This window comes from Carassius gibelio, chromosome A24 (genome assembly GCF_023724105.1).
Source record: "Carassius gibelio isolate Cgi1373 ecotype wild population from Czech Republic chromosome A24, carGib1.2-hapl.c, whole genome shotgun sequence".
NCBI lineage: Eukaryota > Metazoa > Chordata > Actinopteri > Cypriniformes > Cyprinidae > Carassius > Carassius gibelio.
The window spans coordinates 14334062-14356481 of record NC_068394.1 but is presented as its reverse complement, the minus strand read 5'-3'; the positions used below and the strand labels follow the sequence as shown (position 1 = coordinate 14356481).

At 45.2% G+C, this 22420-nt stretch overlaps 1 protein-coding gene and 1 long non-coding RNA gene across 5 annotated transcripts; both read right to left on the bottom strand.

Moving 5' to 3' along the window:
* Positions 1 to 1536: 1536 nt before the first annotated feature.
* LOC127945913 (uncharacterized) lies at positions 1537 to 3575 on the bottom strand. Of its 4 annotated transcripts, XR_008150978.1 has the most exons (4): positions 3327 to 3575; positions 3227 to 3276; positions 3077 to 3176; positions 1537 to 3026 (listed from the first exon to the last, which is right to left on the bottom strand). It is a non-coding gene; the product is annotated as an uncharacterized LOC127945913 (long non-coding RNA). The 4 variants fall into 4 exon arrangements; XR_008150975.1 differs by having other exon boundaries at positions 3227 to 3575; XR_008150976.1 differs by having other exon boundaries at positions 3127 to 3276.
* An 8018-nt stretch (positions 3576 to 11593) lies between these two features.
* Positions 11594 to 14813, bottom strand: LOC127946516 (uncharacterized). Its single transcript, XM_052543137.1, has 8 exons — positions 14749 to 14813; positions 13216 to 13513; positions 12790 to 13123; positions 12605 to 12693; positions 12466 to 12530; positions 12306 to 12380; positions 12150 to 12224; positions 11594 to 12046 (listed from the first exon to the last, which is right to left on the bottom strand). Exons 2-8 carry the CDS (start codon positions 13262 to 13264, stop codon positions 11987 to 11989), a joined length of 747 nt encoding a protein of 248 aa, XP_052399097.1. The 5' UTR covers positions 13265 to 13513; positions 14749 to 14813; the 3' UTR covers positions 11594 to 11986.
* Between the last annotated feature and the right edge of the window lie 7607 nt (positions 14814 to 22420).

Here is a 22420-nt window from a genome sequence, read left to right as displayed (position 1 = left end):
CGGTGTGTGTTATCTCTGTGAGGGTTGTGTGTGGTGTTTCTCCTCTCGTGTGTTCTGAGTGACGGTGTGTGTTATCTCGGCGAGGGTTGTGTGTGGTGTTTTTCCTCTCTGTGTGTTCCGAGTGACGGTGTGTTTTATCTCGGCGAGGGTTGTGTGTAGTGTTTTTCCTCTCGGTGTGTTCCGAGTGACGGTGTGTGTTATCTCGGCGAGGGTTGTGTGTAGTGTTTTTCCTCTCGGTGTGTTCCGAGTGACGGTGTGTGTTATCTCGGCGAGGGTTGTGTGTAGTGTTTCTCCTCTTGGTGTGTTCTGAGTGACGGTGTGTGTTATCTCTGTGAGGGTTGTGTGTGGTGTTTCTCCTCTCGTGTGTTCTGAGTGACGGTGTGTGTTATCTCGGCGAGGGTTGTGTGTGGTGTTTTTCCTCTCCGTGTGTTCCGAGTGACGGTGTGTGTTATCTTGGCGAGGGTTGTGTGTGGTTTTTTTCCTCTCGATTTGTTCCGAGTGACGGTGTGTGTTATCTCGGCGAGGGTTGTGTGTAGTGTTTTTCCTCTCCGTGTGTTCCGAGTGACGGTGTGTGTTATCTCGGCGAGGGTTGTGTGTAGTGTTTTTCCTCTCGATTTGTTCCGAGTGACGGTGTGTGTTATCTATGCGAGGGTTGTGTGTAGTGTTTTTCCTCTCGATTTGTTCCGAGTGACGGTGTGTGTTATCTCGGCGAGGGTTGTGTGTGGTTTTTTTTTCTCTCGGTGTGTTCCGAGTGACGATATGTGGTTTTATTAACAAAGTTCGGGAGAAGCACGATCAGATAATCATCCAATTTGGTACAGGTGCATCTCGTTTAGCTAATCATCTTATAGCACGCACGCGTATATATATCCAGTCTTCCTACCTCCTGTCCCACGACAGTTTTTCGGCATAGACCGTTTGTCAGCATTCGGTTCGCTCTGTCCGTCATCTTATCACAGGCCCAATCTTCCTTCCGACGAAGATATCTATCCGCCGAACACCAACAAGCGTCATCGCGTCAGCTGCTCTTCTCACCAAGCCACACGTTGTGGCCAAAAGCTCGTGCAAATCCTTGAGCTCGCCTCACTCGACAACACGATTTTCTCGCCAGGACCGGGCTCTCTTATAATGCTGGATCGCAGCCGTGCTCCAGTTCTCAGCGCAGTAAACCTCTCTCGCTTTTTCAGCCGTGGCGCAGTTCGATGCTGCCTCCACTAGCGGCGAAGACCGTGCGTTATTGTAGTGGCATGTCGTTCGTGAAAGAATCGTTTTTTCGAATGAATCTTCTAGGCGAACGAATCGTTCTCAGTTTACACTCATTCATGAAGAATTTTTCAGAGTTGTCATCCACAATGAGCGAGTTTCATATGAGTCTCAGAGATCGAGAGCTCTCATTCGTGAACGAAAGGACTAAACCGGTATACATGTCGAGTTGATTAAACGGATACATGTCGTTCGTAAACGCAATGAACTGGTACATATCTTCTCTTAACAAAATTGATGAGAGTAAACCGGGTCATTTAGCCATTTAGCATGTCAATCTTGCAAAATGTAAAGCGCAGTTATAGGTACTGTGCACATATTGTTTACATGTTTAGCATACAAAAGATAAATTCCACGTTTAATCCCCGATTTATGAACGTGAATATATAGATCAATATATGAACCGTCTGACCAAACAATTAAAATGCTAATCATGCAAGAAAACCTCGTGATTTGCTCATCTGAACAATTTAAATAGACGTTATATATAGAATGCGCTTATGAAGACGCCAAAATTTGTTAAACGGCGTTATGACTTAACTCTGTCCGATGACGATGCCACTTTTTAACCACGAAGCAAAGGCTTTTTGCAGAGTTGTCATCCACACCGAAATGTCTAAAGACATTACATTTGCTTTACTGTGCATGTTTAAACCTCACTGAGATGATACAGACATAAGTTTCATGCAATTATTCCGGCAGGATCAATTATTTAGGGACATATTTCACCATTTACTGGCATGATTATTCAGAATTTTTCACGCTACTGCCTCGTGTTTGGCTGCAGAACAACAAGTGTGAGTAAATTTTCTATCGTCTTTTTAGGACTGTTATATGAAAAGCATGCAAAGTAAATGTCTTTAGAAACGGCTTGAATTTGAATTACTGCAATTAACGTTACTGCTATAGACATGTCTATTGGTACAATGGTTTATAAAACTAAACATGCTACATCGTTTCAAAGCCTCTATTTTCACAGTCCATACTACAACAGGAAAACAGCATCCCAAATTTATCTGCTCCGGAGGCTGTTTAAAAGGGCCCGAAGGCCAAAACAAGAGGAAAAGATGCTTTTCCAACAGGACTGTATTAATTCAGACAAGGTTTGAGCAATTGTCAAATCAGCCAACAACTACAGCAGCCAAAGCAAGCATGAAGCTACTTTTACTTGCAACACGGGCCTGCACATCTCAGTATTTCCATCCTGTTACTTCTGCTAGCAGTGCAGGCTACACAGGTTCTTCAAGACATCACACACCCCAGCCCCTTCCCACGACCCACAGCTACAGCAGCTGAAGCAAACGTGAGGCCGCCTCCATTCGTAAACGCGCCCTCAACTCTTCCGCTCCCTCATGCTACTAACCATTTTTCTGTTCAGTGGCCTCCAGCTCCAGATTTGCCAGAAGGCAGAGGGTACCAAGACCTATTATTGGTCAGGCCGATTATTTTATTTATTTATATATCTATCTCGAACCCTCTTCAGCCAACCCCTCTAACGCCAGCTCATCCCCTTTCACTAAAACTCCTAATCTACCATAGCTAACTCTCCTAACATGCCCTATCTATCTGTAATGGTCAATCCTCACTTCAGCCATCCTTCCGCAGGAGCTTTCTCTGTATCTCCCCACCGCCGCAGCATTGTCCGCTCCCGCAGGAGCCTTCTCTATATCTCCCCACCGCCGCAGTATTGTCCGCTCCTGCAGGAGCCTTTTCTGTTTTTTCCTCACTGCCGCAGCAGTCTCCGCTTCCGCAGGAGCCTCTACCTATATTTCACCACTGCCGCAGCAGTGTCTGCTCCTGCAGGAGCCTCTACCTATATTTCACCACTGCCGCAGCAGTGTCTGCTCCCGCAGGAGCCTCTACCTATATTTCACCACTGCCGCAGCAGTGTCTGCTCCCGCAGGAGCCTCTACCTATATTTCACCACTGCCGCAGCAGTCTCCGCTTCCGCAGGAGCCTCTACCTATATTTCACCACTGCCGCAGCAGTGTCTGCTCCCGCAGGAGCCTCTACCTATATTTCACCACTGCCGCAGCAGTCTCCGCTTCCGCAGGAGCCTCTACCTATATTTCACCACTGCCGCAGCAGTGTCTGCTCCCGCAGGAGCCTCTACCTATATTTCACCACTGCCGCAGCAGTGTCTTCTCCCGCAGGAGCCTCTACCTATATTTCACCACTGCCGCAGCAGTGTCTGCTCCCGCAGGAGCCTCTACCTATATTTCACCACTGCCATAGCAGTGTCTGCTCCCGCAGGAGCCCTTTCCATCCTTCCCTACTGCCGCAATTCTCGCTGCCGCAAGAGCCTCAAAAAAAAAAAAAAATAAATAAATAAATAAATAAATAAATAAATAAATAAATAAATAAAAATATATATTTTATGTCCATTCTCCAATTCAACCTCATCAGGCTCGCTTTTGTCTAACTCCGGAACGCCCAATCTAAATTCACGATGGACCCTCCTTTCATCAACGACTCCGGTTTAAAAATATTAGTAATCAAGTATTCTTAAAAAAAAAAAAAAAAAAAAAAAAAAAAAAATCCATCGATTAATCGAGTAATAAAATAAAATGTGTTTTTGCTTAATTATACTGATGTGCGCATGCACAGTAAATCTGATGGGTAGGATAAAATGTCTGGAGATGTTGTTCAAGTCCTTATTTAGTGAGACCGCAGACGCAGAAATTACCGTGAGCGTAACGCGCGCTTCAGTGTGTGTGTGATAAAGGAAGTCGCGCTCCTGCTCCATTCATTAACAGAGACACACAGAACATGCAGGATTTACATTTAAATACTGTTCCGGCTTAATATTTAGAGATATTAATTCGTGAATTGGATGTAAGTGCAATTACCTATTTTGATTCATTCATTCAAAAAAAAAAAAAAAAAAAAAAAAAAAAATTAATAATAAAATAAATAATAATAATAATAATAATTGGCAAGTTCTTTGCCATTCCGCGTTCAACTGTAAATTCCGTTTTTGTGACTGGATTCCGCGATCCCCTCCACGTTTTCTGCATCGCGGAAATTGTAGGGCCCTAGTTGTGGTATGCTAGCTCTATCTTGCAATGGACACATGCCACAACGTTCTCTTTACGTCCTCAAATCAAAACACTGCTGACTCCTTGCAGTACGTGATTTTCGGACGCAGCGCTTGTCTCCTTCCGCCAACAACAAAAAAAAAAAAAAAAAAAAAAAAAAAAAAAAAAAAAAAATATTCCTCCTTAAATCATGTTGTGTACTTAAATAATAGAAGCCTCTCAGTTATCGTTTCTTCGGCCAAAGTAAGGGCCCTCCAGCCATCGTTACAATCTCCTTGCCTATTTCAGCATCGGACAGGGCTCTCCCTTCCGGTGCAGCTGGGCAGTGGCTCCCTTCGGTCGCAGTGTGAGCCTTTCATCTGTCATTGAGTTGCGCTGCGCGCTCAGCGGCAGATGGGGGTATCCCTCCCGGTGCAGCAGAGCCACAGGCCCCCTTCGGTCGTTGTGACAGCCCTCCATCCGATGCATCAAATTAAGCCGCTTATACAGTCGCAAGGGGGACTCTCCCTTCCGGTGCAGCAGAGCCGCAGCTCCCTTCGGACGCAGCGAGAGTCCCTCCATCAGTCGCGTTTTCTTGCCTACTCCGTATCGGACGGGGCTCCCCTACCGGTGCAGCAGACCCACGGCTCCCTTCGGTCGCAGGGTGAACCCCCCGTCTGAGTTATGTTGCATGCTCAAGGGCGGACCGGGATCTCCCTCCCGGGGGAACACAGCCGCTGGCTCCCTTCGGTCGCAGCAGGAGCCCTCCATCCGATGCATCAAACCGTTCCTCGAATCTTCTTGCCTATTCTGCATCTGATGGGGCTCTCCCTTCCGGTGCAGCAGACCCACGGCTCCCTTCAGTCGCAGGGTGAACCCCCCGTCTGAGTTATGTTGCATGCTCAAGGGCGGATAGGGTTCTCCCTCCCGGAGGAATAGAGCTGCTGGCTCCCTTCGGTCGCAGTGAGAGCCCTCCATCAGACGCATCAAGCCTTGCCTCGCATCGCAAGGGGGACTCGCCTTTCCGGTGCAGCAGAGCCGCAGCTCCCTTCGGACGCAGCAAAAGTCCCTCCAACAGTCGTATTCTAGTTAGCGTCAATCAGGGCTCTCCCCTCCGGGGCAGCACTCCTGCTGCAGAGTTGCGAACCCCCTACGGAGGCTGGGAGAACCCTCAGAGGCAAAAAACCGTGCCTCCATAAACCCGCAATGGGGGACTCCCCCTTCCGGTGCAGCAGAGCCGCAGCTCCCTTCGGAGGCAGCGGGAGTCCCTCCAACAGTCGCGTCTCTTTGCCTTCTCAGCATCGGACTAGGGCTCCTCTTCCGGTGCAGCAGACCCACAGCTCCCTTCGGTCGCAGTGTGAACCCCCCATCTGAGTTATGTTGCATGCTCCACGATGGCTAGGGATCTCCCTCCCGATGGGGTACAGCCGCTGGCTCCCTTCGGTTGCATTAGGAGCCCTTCATCCGACGCGCCAAACCGCGGCTCGAATCTCATTGCCTATTTAGCATCTGACGGGGCTCTCCCTTCTGGTGCAGCAGACCCACGTCTCCCTTCGGTCGCAGTGTGAACCCCCCGTCCGAGTTATGTTGCATACTCTATGGCGGCCAGGGATCTCCCTCCCGATGGGATACAGTCGCTGGCTCCCTTCAGTCGCAGTGAGAGCCCTCCATCAGATGCAACAAACCGCGCCTCGTACTCAGCCGCAAGAGGGACTCTCCCTTCCGGTGCAGCAGAGCCGCAGCTCCCTTCGGAGGCAGCAAGAGTCCCTCATTTCTTGATATCTGGCATCGTGCTCCTCCCATAAGCGGCACGGAGGGCTCGCTGGTAAGACGTTGCGAGCCGCAGCTCTCGTCGAACACTGCACGGGCTCTCCAGGTCGCTCTGCATTTTCTTCCCAACACGCATATTTTGGGGGGCAACTAAATTTTATCTCTCTGGCTGCTGTCCTATGGCTTTAAGCTTCTTTTGGGGAGTTATTTGGGTTCGGGCTATGCTCCGGGCCCGGACCCCTCCCCCAGGACAGCACGCCAAAATATGCCTACTATTTGCCTTCAGATTAGATGTAAGGGTGAACTCGTGAAATGTGGTTTTATTAACAAAGTTCGGGAGAAGCACGATCAGATAATCATCCAATTTGGTACAGGTGCATCTCGTTTAGCTAATCATAGCACGCACGCGTATATATATCCAGTCTTCCTACCTCCTGTCCCACGACAGTTTTTCGGCAACCCTCCTCCACCCCAACTCCTCACTTCTAATCTATTTATCCCAAATTGGGATAGGGGGAGTTATTTGGGTTCGGGCTATGCTCCGGGCCCGGACCCCTCCCCCAGGACAGCACGCCAAAATATGCCTACTATTTGCCTTCAGATTAGATGTAAGGGTGAACTCGTGAAGTGTGTTATCTCGGCGAGGGTTGTGTGTGGTGTTTTTGCTCTCGGTGTGTTCCGAGTGACGGTGTGTGTTATCTCGGCGAGGGTTGGTGGGGTGTTTTTCCTCTCTGTGTGTTCTGAGTGACGGTGTGTGTTATCTCTGTGAGGGTTGGTGGGGTGTTTTTCCTCTCGTGTGTTCTGAGTGACGGTGTGTGTTATCTCGGCGAGGGTTGTGTGTAGTGTTTTTCCTCTCCGTGTGTTCCGAGTGACGGTGTGTGTTATCTCGGCGAGGGTTGTGTGTAGTGTTTTTCCTCTCGATTTTTTCCGAGTGACGGTGTGTGTTATCTCGGCGAGGGTTGTGTGTGTTTTTTTTTCTCTCGGTGTGTTCCGAGTGACGGTGTGTGTTATCTCGGCGAGGGTTGTGTGTGGTGTTTTTGCTCTCTGTGTGTTCCGAGTGACGGTGTGTGTTATCTCAGTGAGGGTTGTGTGTAGTGTTTTTCTTCTCGGTGTGTTCCGAGTGACGGTGTGTGTTATCTCGGTGAAGGTTGTCTGTAGTGTTTTTCCTCTCTGTGTGTTCCGAGTAACGGCGTGTGTTATCTCAGTGAGGGTTGTGTGTAGTTTCTACTCTCAGTGTGTTCCGAGTGATGGTGTGTGTTATCTCGGTGAGGGTTGTGTGTAGTGTTTTTCTTCTCGGTGTGTTCCGAGTGACGGTGTGTGTTATCTCGGCGAGGGTTGTGTGTAGTGTTTTTGCTCTCGGTGTGTTCCGAGTGACGGTGTGTGTTATCTCAGTGAGGGTTGTGTGTAGTGTTTTTCCTCTCGATTTGTTCCGAGTGACAGTGTGTGTTATCTCGGCGAGGGTTGTGTGTAGTTTTTTTTCTTTCGGTGTGTTCCGAGTGATGGTGTGTGTTATCTCGGCGAGGGTTGTGTGTGGTGTTTCTCCTCTCGGTGTGTTCCGGGTGACGGTGTGTGTTATCTCGGCGAGGGTTGTGTGTGGTGTTTCTCCTCTCTGTGTGTTCCGAGTGACGGTGTGTGTTATCTCAATGAGGGTTGTGTGTAGTGTTTTTCCTTTCGATTTGTTCTAAGTGACAGTGTTTGTTATCTCGGCAAGGGTTGTGTGTGGTGTTTCTCCTCTCGGTGTGTTCCGGGTGACGGTGTGTGTTATCTCGGCGAGGGTTGTGTGTGGTGTTTTTCCTCTCTGTGTGTTCCGAGTGACGGTGTGTGTTATCTCGGCGAGGGTTGTGTGTGGTGTTTTTCCTCTCTGTGTGTTCCGAGTGACGGTGTGTTTTATTTCGGCGAGGGTTGTGTGTAGTGTTTCTCCTCTCTGTGTGTTCAGAGTGACGGTGTGTGTCTCGGTGAGGGTTGTGTGTAGTGTTTCTCCTCTCGGTGTGTTCCGAGTGACGGTGTGTGTTATCTCGGCGAGGGTTGTGTGTGGTGTTTCTCCTCTCGGTGTGTTCTGAGTGACGGTGTGTGTTATCTCGGCGAGGGTTGTGTGTAGTGTTTCTCCTCTCGGTGTGTTCCGAGTGACTGTGTGTGTTATCTCAGTGAGGGTTGTGTGTAGTGTTTCTCCTCTCGGTGTGTTCCGAGTGACGGTGTGTGTTATCTCGGCGAGGGTCTTGTGTGGTGTTTCTCCTCTCGGTGTGTTCTGAGTGACGGTGTGTGTTATCTCGGCGAGGGTTGTGTGTAGTGTTTCTCCTCTCTGTGTGTTCCGAGTGACGGTGTGTGTTATCTCGGTGAGGGTTGTGTGTAGTGTTTCTCCTCTCGGTGTGTTCCGAGTGACGGTGTGTGTTATCTCGGCGAGGGTTGTGTGTAGTGTTTCTCCTCTCGGTGTGTTCCGAGTGACGGTGTGTGTTATCTCAGTGAGGGTTGTGTGTAGTGTTTCTCCTCTCGGTGTGTTCTGAGTGACGGTGTGTGTTATCTCCGCGAGGGTTGTGTGTGGTGTTTTTCCTCTCGGTATGTTCCGAGTGACGGTGTGTGTTATCTCCGCGAGGGTTGTGTGTAGTGTTTTTGCTCTCTGTGTGTTCCGAATGACGGTGTGTGTTATCTCGGCGAGGGTTGTGTGTAGTTTTTTTTCTCTCAGTGTGTTCCGAGTGACGGTGTGTTTTATCTCGGCGAGGGTTGTGTGTAGTGTTTTTCCTCTCTGTGTGTTCCGAGTGACGGTGTGTGTTATCTCGGCGAGGGTTGTGTGTAGTGTTTTTCCTCTCGGTGTGTTCTGAGTGACGGTGTGTGTTATCTCTGTTAGGGTTGTGTGTGGTGTTTCTCCTCTCGGTGTGTTCCGAGTGACGGTGTGTGTTATTTCGGCGAGGGTTGTGTGTAGTGTTTCTCCTCTTGGTGTGTTCCGAGTGACGGTGTGTGTTATCTCTGTGAGGGTTGTGTGTGGTGTTTCTCCTCTCGTCTGTTCTGAGTGACAGTGTGTGTTATCTCTGTGAGGGTTGTGTGTGGTGTTTCTCCTCTCGTGTGTTCTGAGTGACGGTGTGTGTTATCTCAGTGAGGGTTGTGTGTGGTGTTTTTCCTCTCTGTGTGTTCCGAGTGATGGTGTGTTTTATCTCGGCGAGGGTTGTGTGTAGTGTTTTTCCTCTCTGTGTGTTCCGAGTGACGGTGTGTGTTATTTCGGCGAGGGTTGTGTGTAGTGTTTCTCCTCTTGGTGTGTTCCGAGTGACGGTGTGTGTTATCTCTGTGAGGGTTGTGTGTGGTGTTTCTCCTCTCGTCTGTTCTGAGTGACAGTGTGTTTTATCTCGGCGAGGGTTGTGTGTAGTGTTTTTCCTCTCTGTGTGTTCTGAGTGACGGTGTGTGTTATCTCGGCGAGGGTTGTGTGTAGTGTTTCTCCTCTTGGTGTGTTCCGAGTGACGGTGTGTGTTATCTCTGTGAGGGTTGTGTGTGGTGTTTCTCCTCTCGTGTGTTCTGAGTGACGGTGTGTGTTATCTCGGCGAGGGTTGTGTGTAGTGTTTCTCCTCTTGGTGTGTTCCGAGTGACGGTGTGTGTTATTTCGGCGAGGGTTGTGTGTAGTGTTTCTCCTCTTGGTGTGTTCCGAGTGACGGTGTGTGTTATTTCGGCGAGGGTTGTGTGTAGTGTTTCTCCTCTTGGTGTGTTCCGAGTGACGGTGTGTGTTATTTCGGCGAGGGTTGTGTGTGGTGTTTTTCCTCTCGGTGTGTTCTGAGTGACGGTGTGTGTTATCTCTTTGAGGGTTGTGTGTAGTGTTTCTCATCTCTGTTTGTTCCGAGTGACGGTGTGTTTTATTTCGGCGAGGGTTGTGTGTAGTGTTTCTCCTCTTGGTGTGTTCTGAGTGACGGTGTGTGTTATCTCGGTGAGGGTTGGTGGGGTGTTTTTCCTCTCGGTGTGTTCTGAGTGACGGTGTGTGTTATCTCTTTGAGGGTTGTGTGTAGTGTTTCTCCTCTCTGTGTGTTCCGGGTGACGGTGTGTGTTATCTCGGTGAGGGTTGTGTGTAGTGTTTCTCCTCTCGGTGTGTTCTGAGTGACGGTGTGTGTTATCTCGGCGAGGGTTGTGTGTAGTGTTTTTCTTCTCGGTGTGTTCCGAGTGATGGTGTGTGTTATCCTTTGCGAGGGTTGTGTGTAGTGTTTTTGCTCTTTGTGTGTTCCGAATTACGGTGTGTGTTATCTCGGTGAGGGTTGTGTGTAGTGTTTTTCCTCTCGATTTGTTCCGAGTGACAGTGTGTGTTATCTCGGCGAGGGTTGTGTGTGGTGTTTTTCCTCTCTGTGTGTTCCGAGTGACGGTGTGTGTTATCTCGGCGAGGGTTGTGTGTAGTGTTTTTGCTCTCGGTGTGTTCCGAGTGACGGTGTGTGTTATCTCAGTGAGGGTTGTGTGTAGTGTTTCTCCTCTCGGTGTGTTCCGAGTGACGGTGTGTGTTATCTCGGCAAGGTTTGTGTGTAGTGTTTTTCCTCTCGGTGTGTTCTGAGTGACGGTGTGTGTTATCTCGGCAAGGTTTGTGTGTAGTGTTTCTCCTCTCAGTGTGTTCTGAGTGACGGTGTGTGTTTATTTTAGTGACGGTTTTGTGTGGTGTTTCTCCTCTTGGTGTGTTTTGAGTGACGGTGTGTGTTCTCTCAGTGAGGGTTGTGTGTAGTGTTTGGCTGCACTGAGCCTGTTTTGAGCCATGTGTTAAGAGTTGTGTTGCTTGGAATGAGTTTTGCAGGTGATGTGAACTGTTTAGCTCAGGTGACTGTTGCTAGTGCAGACTGTGGTTAGAGTTTTGCACATGTAGCTCCAGTTGTGCTCACTGTCGTTTAGCAATTGAAAAAAACTGTAATAATAATAATAAATAGACGAGAAATAAGCACTATGTTTCCACCCACAGTTTTCCACTTGATGAAAGCAGAGCCTCAGAGCTTGAGACACACACAGATGGGGTTACACCTCAAAGACACGCTTCGCCTAAAAATAAACTTCTGTCACTATTTGTACAAGACTGTATGCATGCTATCTTTTTTTGTATGCAGAAACACAATACATTTCATGTTAAAGTTCCAGGTACAATAATTATTTTCCAGATCTGTCATTGGATTTGATTTAAAAAATAATAATAATAATTAAAGAAAAAAAATTCAGGTATAACATTAAACCTTTAACACAGCTTTTCAGATATTACAAAAAAGTTTTTTTAACACTGTATTTAACAACTTTTGTTTTCACAAAATATGACTATTATAAACATTTTTTTTTAATGCTTTTGTGTATGTGTATGTGTGTGTGAGAGAGAGAGAGAGTGAGTAAGTATTTGTGTCTCTGTGTGTGTGTGTGTGTGTGTGTGCGTGTGTGTTTTCCTGAAGCTGAAATAATGGAGCATGGCACTAGCAACGCCACACTTAAAAATAAATGTTCTTTACTGGCATCGAAGGGTCCATGAAGAAACTTTAACATCTACAGAATATTTCCGTTCCACAAAAAGTTCTGACTGAAGACTACTAAAAAATGGAATGAAATTAACATCAGAATCAGAATTAGCTTTATTTGCCAGGTGTTTTTTTTTTTACATGATTTATATCATAATACATAAACTCTGTACACACAGCTCGGATGTTGAACCTTTGTGGGCATGTTCATATCCCTAAATGAAAACAATTACACAACTTCAAGAAAAACATCCGAGGTTAACCAGTAGTTCCCACAACTCAAGAAAAAAAAAGTGTTGGGGGTTAAAATGACCTACAACATTATATTAGGGTTTAAAAAAAAGATCCTTCATATTAGTTATTTTTCTAATCACATATTCAAATTGAATAAAACTAATGCTATTGGTTTACATGAGTTACACACATCTGATTTGATTAAACTCTGATTATCACAAACAAATATTATAAGAACCATAAGCCTGTTTATCGAGTTCACTTTTTAACTTTTCTGACCATAGATGCATATATGTTTTTATTATCTATTGCAGTCAGCTACCACAAGAACATAAAAAACAAGACTAAACAAAAGAAAAATACAGTTAGACTGACATATCATATTAGCATAAAATCCCTATAAATGAAAAACTAAGAGTACCTGATTGTTTTGTTTAATTCCAGTCATGGTTTCATAGAGATTTTCACATGCAACCTCGTTGTTTTTCCTATTTCCCTATGAAAATACATGTTTAAATTAATAATAAAAAAAAGTTGTTTACAGTTTTGTGAATTCTATAAATGCAATAAAAAGTACCTGAGTGTTCTGTTTAATTCCAGTCATGATTTCATAGAGATTTTCACACGCAGCCTCGCTGTTTTTCCCAGTTTCCTATAAAAATACAGTTTATAATATTAATACTCACACTAGTGATGAATAGTGATTAAAAGCTGGCAGTATTGTGAATGTAACCTACTGTGGGCAGCTGTTGTTTGTCCATGCCTTCGTGTAGATTTGAGCTTACTGCAGATGCTGATTGTTCTGCGGATACACACACATGTAATACTGCACATACTTTGTCATTGCCTTATTAATCAAATGATGAACTCACTCACTTCTCGTGTTCCTCGCTCTGATCAGCATCACAGCTGCACAGACTGTAATCAGCAGCATCGCTCCCAGCAGCAGCAGCCACAGGAACTGCCTGAAGTCAAGGGTTGCAATGAGAACGAATGAAAGCTTAAACAGAGGTCAGTCCACCTCTGACGAGTGCTGTGATTAAACCAGCACGATCTCTTACCTGTCTGCACTGGGTGGAGTGCTGCTATAAGAGGGGTTAGTTGTACACTGTGTAATATTTAGGGCCTCCATCACAGTAAGATGAACAGGCATCTGTGAATCCTCATTAGCGCAGTAATACCATCCACTGTCCTCCTTCTGCAGCTGATACAGAGTCACTCTCAGAACAGAACCATCATCATCACGCACCGCAGTCCTCTCTAGAGATCCTCCATCTCTCCCCGCACAAGATCCTCTGATCCTACACCAGTGTGAAGCGCCGTGACAGAGGATCGTGACGTTACCTCCCTCATAACCTGACACAGTCTGACTGGAGACACGGAGCCCTGGTTGTGCTACACATGAGAGAGAAGAGATCAGAGTCATTTACACCTTCTGGAATATACAGTATGCTTTAGTTAATGATGCTGCACAGAAACAGTGATACCTTCAGTAACCTGCAGATACAGATATTTGTGAGGATCAGATCCAGACATGCTCACAGCACACCAGTACCAGCCGGAGTCACTCACTTCAGCTTCTCTGTGTCGCCTTAAACACTTTTACTGCTGGATCATCCTCAACAGACATCCTGCTGTGTGTCACAGAACGACTGAAGATCCACACACCTCCACAACTCATGTATTTTGGGTGATTAGCATATTTCTGATCATATAAACATGGCACTGTGATCGTTTGTTGTTTCTGAACACATATTTTACTGACTGTCTGGATATATTGAGTTCCTGAAAAATAAAAAAAATATATATATTAAAAACAGCAGTACAATTGTTTTACTGAAGATCTTATTAAAGCATACAATTGGGTGGATGTTGATGTGAGAGACAACAGGAGATGCACTTTTTCACTGGAGGAAGTGTTATTCTGGATTATAGACTCTATGTGTTTGAGTTAAAATCATCTTAATGCTGGATGTGTTTCATCTTGTGTCTTCTCCAGATGTTCACTGATGGACTGGAGTGCTGTGGATTATTGTGGTGTTTTTATCAGCTGTTTGGACTCTCATTCTGACGGCACCCATTCACATCCATGAGACACTGATACAATGCTACATTTCTACAAGCCTGATGAAGACACAAACTCAATCTAATCTCAGATGAACTGTGAACTAAACTGTCAGCAAATTTCCATTTTTGGACAAACTATTCCTTTAAAAACACGACAAATAAATGGAAACTCAAACACAATGACAGTTTAGACAGTGTTACAGACACACAGTGTTTACACTTTTCAGAGAAATTAATCTGCATGAAACATAAGCATCAATAAGAATTTCATTTTGAGATTAATTATTGTATTATCAAAAGCTCCCACAGAATTTCCTCTGAAACCTGACCTGATAATTCAGTTGATTATAGATCCTATGCTGTTCGTTCTGTTAAAAACATTCTGATACTGTTTTACTAAGAAACCACTCCAACTGATTCACCATGAATGAATTAAACTCTGATTCAGATGGCTTTGTGAACGCATTTGCCCAATTCACAGAACAGAACCGACTCAAGAGACAAACAAACAGAGACAGACTGTTGTTGCTTAAATGTTTCCAAAGAAATTCACGTCTGTGGTCTGTCAGGCTGCACACACCATTACACAGAATATATGTGCAGATGAATCATGATGAAATACCCATAAAACATCTCATTCTTGACCTCTTAGTTATGATGCATCAGTTTTAGCAGAAAACTCAGTCGTCTGGATAAAAAGAGATGTGGAAACGTGACCGTGAAAATATTACAACTGCTTGCTCTTGGCAAAGTTGATGGTGATGAACATGAAAAACATTTTAAAAAAAATGTATGTGCATTTAATCTAGGCAACAGTTACATTACAGGACAATTATGCTCAATATTTGAGTTACTATTGTACAAACACACATGCAACACACTAAACCAGTACTGACTTTAACACTAACATGTTACCAAAATTGACTCAAACAGCCCGATCGAGTGTGTCGTACCTGAAGCGTGTGTGAGGATGAACATCAGCAGCAGACGCTCCATCATCACTGTGCACAGCAAGACTGAGCTCATCTATGACTGTACACACATATAAATGTTTCACCACATTTGAGGGAACAGTATTTGTGTCACTGCATTTCATATCATGCACTTTACATCATCTCCATCATGCACATTTTAATATTAAATTGCACAGTTAATATTTTATTATGCAAGACTATATGCTTGTATTTGAGTCATATTTGTACGTGCTTCCTGCTGTATAACAGTAAGACGCCCTTGTGAAGATGCTGCTGATAAAAGCTGTGTCTGAGACCTTCTACAGACTTTTATCAGCAGCAAAGTTCACCTCACACAGTTTAGAGATCAAACAGATCTCTAGATTAAACTGCCTTTCAATGGGCTTGAAACAATTAGTTACAACACTAAAGGGAGAAATCTCTTTTTTAATACATAAATAAATATTTATATATGAACCAGTGATATAAAACGTATTGTGATGTATAGCCATAAACAGCAGTTTCCCGTCCCATCTTTGTTCCTCATGATACTCTGAATCCAGCATCAGGTCTGTTCAGACAGAAAACAGCTGCTCTTTCACACCATTCATCTGAACACTTGTCCTCATGTTTTCTTCTTTCAGAACTAACTCAGAATCTTCAGAACTGGCCCTCCACCTCGGGTGACTGGATGCCTGTCTCTGTTGTATTCTCTAGACTCAATTATCTTGGTTTCATCTCGAAGGCCCAGTGTTCAGACAGTAAATCTACTGGTTGCTCTATTGCTGTCTGTGGTGGAATTTTCTCGACAACTAACGTTTACTTCCTGTTTTTAACATTGCATCTTTCTAAAGTTAACCCACTTACAGCGTTTTCATGAAGCGAGCGTAGAATGATCTATAAAACACCTGTTCTTAGACCAGAGGTTAAACCCCCACTGAAAACAGCATACACACACACACACACATATATGATATACGGAGTAGAAATACATCTGAAGTGAGTCAAAGATGTACCTACACCCTGCAGTATAATAATACCAAAATAAGAGGGAACATATAAATGCACTGAGGAGGTCTGAGGAAATCAAACACAACTATTACTGAAGGTTCAGACGCTCGCTGATGCTGCAGAAGATAAAAATACACATTAAGAGCCGGGTGAAAACTGCTCGAATCTGAAGATCATTGTCAACTCAAAGAATTAACATCATTAACAATTAACATTTTCTTACCAGTTTATTACCAGTTTATTTATTTCATAGTATTTCAGTCCAGTGATGAGTCAGTCTAGAAAAGGAGAGACAACAGTATGTTGATATGATGGTGTGGTTCTTTAATCAGGGTTATATTTCGCTTAATGTGAAAAGGAGGTTGTGAGGGACCTGTAAGGTTCTTACCTGACTAGGTTTACTGATTACAATTTTAAATACTGAAGAGAACTGCATTTGACAGTCAATAAGATCCTAATCAACTCACTAGAGATGTTGAAGAGCATGTTAAAGGGTAAGTTCACCCAAAAAGATAAATAATGTTATTAATAACTCAATAATAATTAATCATAATAAATTAATAAATCTTCAGTTCTCTCTTCACAGCAGTTCAGTCAGTGTACTGTTTGAGTGCATGCATTACTCCGGGATATTGGTTTGTTTGAACTCAGAGGGAGTGTCAGCCACATTAAAAAAGTTAACAGCTTAAGTCATTTGTGTTTTAATGCGTATTGGATACGAGAAATTACTCAAATACTCATAAATAAAAATAACACATTAAACAAGAACTTTTGAACTAGAAAAAAATGAATATTTTCTTGAAATGCACTTCATTTTTTGTCTTATTTACAGGTCTCAAAAAAACTACTTTTCTTTCTTTTTACAGTAATGGACCAGGAAACCACAAAACCTTTCTTTTTTCTCTTTAAATTCACAAAACATTGTGAAACTGTTGAGTTCACAGTCAGACTGAACAACGCATTACTGAATTTGACTCTGTCTGGCACTCTAAGCTATAAACAACTTCAGAAGAATTATTGGAATATTATCAGGGAAATGTATGATATAATGTTATGGGTTCCTTTAATGTTCCAGTATGAACAGAAAAATAAACAGCAAACAGGTTTGGAACAAAAAGAGGGCATATATTGACAGAATTGTCCTTTTTGGAGACAGGTATTCATGGCACCTTGTTTTCATTAATAAATGTCGGGCGTTTCTGTCCCAATGTGCGTTGGTGTTCGCGATGCAACCGCGCCTTTACGCTACAGAGCGTTTGAAGATCACTTATGTCATCACACTGCTGACAGGAAAAGCTCGCGAGTGGGGAACGGCCGTTTGGGACGCGAGGGCCCATTTTTGCTCGAACTTTGAGGATTTTCGCTGTGAAATGATGAAGTTGTTTGATCGCTCTGTAAAGGGGGATGAGGCTGCTTCTAAATTTGCACGGCTCCGTCAAGGTGGACGTTCTGTTACTGAGTATTCCATTCAGTTTAAGACTCTAGCGGCCTCTTGTGATTGGCGACTGCATTTGTCTGCCCAGGAGAGACAACATAGACTGGTGAAGGGCCTCTGTTTGTATTGTGGAGGGTCAGGTCATTTTGTTCAGTCATGCCCATTAAAAGCCAGAGCCCACTAGTCAACCGGGGAGTCCTAGTGGGCGTTTCTCCTCTTATCTCCCCCCAGTCACGTACCCAGCTCTCTGCCACCATCAAGTACCAGGGCTCAGATCACTCCTGCAAGGCACTTATTGATTCTGGAGCTGAGGCCAGCTTCCTGGATTACTGCACGGCTAAGAATTGGGGCATTCCAGCCATTTCTCTTCCTTCTCCTGTCACGGTCTGGGGTCTTTCTGGTCAGCCGGTAGCCACCATCACCCACACCACTCCTCGTGTAAGTCTTGTTGTTTCGGACAATCACCATGAGTCAGTTGTGCTGTACCTTTTGAAGTCCCCTCATGCCAGACTTGTTCTGGGGCATCCTTGGTTGGCTCAGCACAGCCCTCACGTGGACTGATCCTGCAGTCGTATTGTTGCATGGAGTCAGTCGTGTCATGCATGTTGCCTTGGCCCTGCCTCTTCTCCTGTGTCTGTGTCTCCTGTGTTGCAGGTGGAGGCTGCTGACCTCACTGGGGTACTGGCAGAGTACTTCGATCTGCGACTGGTATTCAGCAAGTCCCGGGCCACCTCGCTGCCTCCTCACCGGCCATTTGATTGTGCCATCGATCTCCTCCCAGGCACTTCTCCGCCCCGGGGTCGCCTTTTTTCCCTGTCAGGTCCTGAATGAGAGGCCATGGATGCATACATTCAGGAATCCTTAAAGGCCGGACTCATCCGCCACTCATCTTCCCCAGCTGGTGCTGGGTTCTTCTTCGTTAAGAAGAAGGATGTCTCTCTGCGTCCTTGCATTGATTATCGAGGGTTAAATGACATAACTATAAAGAACATGTACCCCTTGCCATTAATGTCATCTGTCTTTGAACTTTTGCAGGGAGCCAAGGTCTTCACTAAATTAGACCTCCGCAACGCCTATCATCTCATCCGTTTTCTTGAGGGCGATGAGTGGAAGACCCTTCAATACCCCCACGGGACACTATGAATACCTGGTCCTTCCGTTTGGGCTAACTAATGCTCCGGCTGTCTTCCAGGGCATGGTCAATAGCGTGTTGGGAGACATGATTAATAGGTTTGTCTTTGTGTACCTTGATGATATTATCATCTTTTCTCCATCCCCTCAGGTACACACTCAGCATGTGCGCCAGGTTGTCCAACAGCTTCTGGAGAACTAGCTTTATGTCAAAGCGGAGAAATGTGCTTGCCAAGTCTGTTTCGTTCCTGGGGTTTATAGTCTCAGCAGGGGAGATCAAGCCTGATCAGGCCAAGGTCAAGGCTGTCGCCAAGTAGCCAGTCCCCAACTCCAGAAGGGCTCTGCAGCGTTTCTTGGGCTTTGCCAATTTTTATCGCCGATTCATCAGGAATTTTGGCCAGGTAGCTGCACCCCTAACGGTGCTCACCTCCATTAAGGTACCGTTCACCTGGAGTACTCAGGCTCAGGAGGCCTTTGATAATTTAAAGTCCCGGTTTATGTTTGCTCCTGTTCTCTCTGTTCTCTCTCTCAATTGATTGTCGAGGTGGATGCGTCGGAAGTTGGGGTAGGAGCGGTCTTGTCCCAGCGCTCCAGTAAGGATGGGAAGGTGCACCCTTGTGCATATTTTTCCCATCGCCTTAACCCAGCTGAACGAAGCTACGACATAGGTAATCGTGAGCTGCTGGCGGTGAGGTTGGCCTTGGGTGAGTGGCGCCACTGGTTGGAGGGGTCGGCGCTCCCCTTCTTGGTCTGGACGGATCATAAGAACTTGGAATATATCCGTTCTGCCAAGAGGCTGAGCCCGGGCCAGGCCCGCTGGGCACTCTTCTTTGCCCGTTTTAATTTCACTCTTTTGTACTGGCCTGGGGCTAAGAACGTCAAACATGGTACTCTATCCCGTCAGTTCGAGTGGCCAGGAGAGGAGGTGCCTACTGAGACTATACTCCCGGATGGAGTAGTGGTGGGGGTTCTTCCCGGGGACGACAAGCGGCGGGTGGAGGAGGCCGGACGAGGGGTGGAGGTACCAGTTGAATGTCCGGCGGGTCAGTTGTTCGTGCCGGCAGTGTTACGCTCTGAGGTCCTTCAGTGGGGTCATGAATCTAAGTTCACCTGCCATCCAGGAATCAGGAGATCTCTGGCTGCCATCCGTCAGCGAATTTGGTGGCCCTCAATGGGCCAGGATGTCAGGCAGTTTGTATTGGCTTGTTCTGTTTGTGCCCAGAACAAGGTCTCTAACCGTCCCTACATTGGCCAACCTCAACCCCTTGTCTAGTGGATGGTTCTCCTGTCTATTCTGTAAGGAGATTACTAGATGTTTGTCGTCCTGGCAGGGGTTTTCAATACCTGGTGGACTGGGAGGGTTATGGTCTGGAGGAGAGGAGTTGGGTCCCGGCTCGGGATATTCTGGATCGGTCGCTGATCGATGACTTCCGCCGTAAACATGGTAAGCCCCACCCTTAAGTCGCCTGGTGGCGTCCTTGGAGAAGGGGGTACTGCCATGATCTCAGTGGGGGCTGAGGCTTTTTCTGTCTTGGAGCACATGATTTGGGTTTTGCTGGCTCGCCAGGTGTTTCACTATCCCCGCTATGTTTTTCTCCTCCCCTCTCGTTATCCCTGTTAACTTTTTCTCTCACACCTGCACCCTGTCTAACGCTGATTATCTTCCCTTTATCATGCCCTTGTGTTTGCTGTCTTGTGTCAGTCTCTAAGCATTGTTGAAGTAGCTTTCTCGTTGCTAGCCATAGTCTGCTGACTCCGTTTTTGTATCTTTCTCTCTGTCTAGTCGATCAGCTGTTCCTGTTTTTTTTCTGCCTTGCCTCTCATTACTCAGTAGCCCACATCTACCAGGCGGCTGTCTCTACTAACCTGTGCATTGCCTCCGGACTCCGGTTACGGCTTTCGAGCGCTGATCCTCCACCTGTTCCCCGCTGCTGTGCGGTTGTCGCCGTAGGGATCACCAAGCTGGCCGTTCTTGGAGAGTGCTGACTGTCTCGTGCTCCAGCTGATTAAGTCCTCTGAGTTTTATCAATAAAACGTCTTATTCATTCAACCGCAGTTGGATCCTGTTCCTTTCCCTGACAGTATTAGTCACACTCCAAAGATTAAAAACACAACTTTTACTGTACCTGCAAAATGTGCTGCTGAAGAACTTGTTCAGTTCTTTTTCTTTTTTTTTAAGAACAAATGTTCTTAAATCAAGATACATTTACAAACCCAATTCCAATAAAGTTGGGACACTTTACAAATTGTGAGTAAAACAGAAAAGGAATGGAATAATTTACAAATCTCATAAACTACAACTAGAATGTAGATAAATATCAAATGTTGAAAGTGAGACATTTTGAAATGTCATGAAAAATGTTAAATGTGTGTTAAAAATAGTGGAGCAATATCAGAAAGGAGTTTCTCAGAGAAAAATTGCAAAGAGTTTGAAGTTATGATCATCTACAGTTCATAATATCATCCAAAGATTCAGAGAATCTGGAACAATCTCTGTGCGTAAGGGTCAAGGCCAGAAAACCATACTGGATGCGCATGATCTTCAGCCCTTAGACAGCACTGCATCACATACAGGAATGCTAATTATATTCCTTTTTAGAGAAAAATGGTATCTGTGAGGATTTCCAGTCAGGATTTAGAGCGTATCATAGTACTGAGACTGCTCTCCTTAGAGTTACAAATGACCTGCTCTTATCATCTGATCGTGGGTGTATCTCTCTATTAGTTTTATTAGTGCTGCATTTGACACAACTGACCACAACATTCTTTTGCAACACTAGAACACTTTGTTGGCATTAATGGAAATGCATTAGCATGGTTTAAATCATACTTATATGACCGCATCAATTCATAGCAGTGAATGAAGAGGTATCATATATCGATCACAAGTGCAGTATGGAGTACCTCAAGGAATGAGGTATGCATAGTCTATATAAAAAACTGGATGACAAGTAATTTCTTACTGCTAAATTCTGAAAAAGAGAGTTGTTATTTATAGGACATAAAAACTCTGCATGTAATAACCTAGAACACTGTCTAAGACTTGATGGTTGCTCTGTCAATTCTTCGTCATCAGTTAGGAACCTAGGTGTGCTATTTGATAGCAATCTTTCCTTAGAAAGCCACGTTTCTAGCATTTGTAAAACTGCATTTTCCATCTCAAAAATGTCAAAATTATGACCTATGCTCTCAATGCCAAATGCAGAAATGTTAATCCACGCATCTATGATCTCAAGGTTAGATTAGTGTAATGCTTTATTGGGTGGTTGTTCTGCACGCTTGGCAAACAAACTACAGCTAGTCCAAAATGCAGCAGCAAGAGTTCTTACTAGAACCAGGAAGTATGACCATATTTGCACTCTGGTTTGCATTTCGTGTAGCTCAGTTGGTAGATTATTGTGTTTTACCTTGATATGTAATCATGCTATCATGGGTTCAATCCCAGGGAACGGACATGCACGAAAATGTATATGCTCAATAAATCATAATTTAGCATGATTTCTGTGAGGGTTGGGTTTAGGGGTGGGGTTAGTTGTGGTCATTCGAACGAATAAGCAACCTAGTCAAATATGTAGGAAATACTGTGAGATCGGTGTAAAAAGCCCACACATTGCATTTAAATAAACGTAAGTTTTGATTGGTAATGACGTGATACGTCTGTCACGGTTTACGCTGCCGGAAGGAACACGGAGCCGAGGATAAACGAAATAAGGATTTTAATATATCCAACACAGGGGATATCCAACATGGAGCACAGAGGTAGACACACGTAAGTAGCAAGTGAGCACAAGTGAGAAGACCCGACAAAACAGAACTGTAGGACAAGGCTTATGTACAACAGATAATTGGGGAAACACAGGTGGATGGAATCATTAAATTAACAGGGACATGGAACACATGAGGAAGATAATAGACACCTGGGAACTAATCAAACTAAACACGGAAGACAGAAACTGGGTCACGGGCAAAAACAAGCTAAATGAGTCCAGGTGTGTGACAGTACTCCCCCCTCCCGGTAGGTGCGTCCTCGCACCGTAGAAACAACAGAGGGAGGCATGGGTGGGAACCTGGGAGGAGGTTCCGGTGGAGGACGGA

Excerpts from the sequence above, each read along its gene's own strand:
- LOC127946516 (XM_052543137.1), bottom strand. The coding sequence starts at position 13,264 with ATGTCTGGATCTGATCCTCACAAATATCTGTATCTGCAGGTTACTGAA. Across the intron at positions 12,531-12,604 it reads CAGAGCGAGGAACACGAGAA|AACAATCAGCATCTGCAGTA; the intron begins GTGAGTGAGTTC and ends GTGTATCCGCAG. Across the intron at positions 12,047-12,149 it reads GAATTAAACAAAACAATCAG|CTGACTGCAATAGATAATAA; the intron begins GTACTCTTAGTT and ends TTCTTGTGGTAG.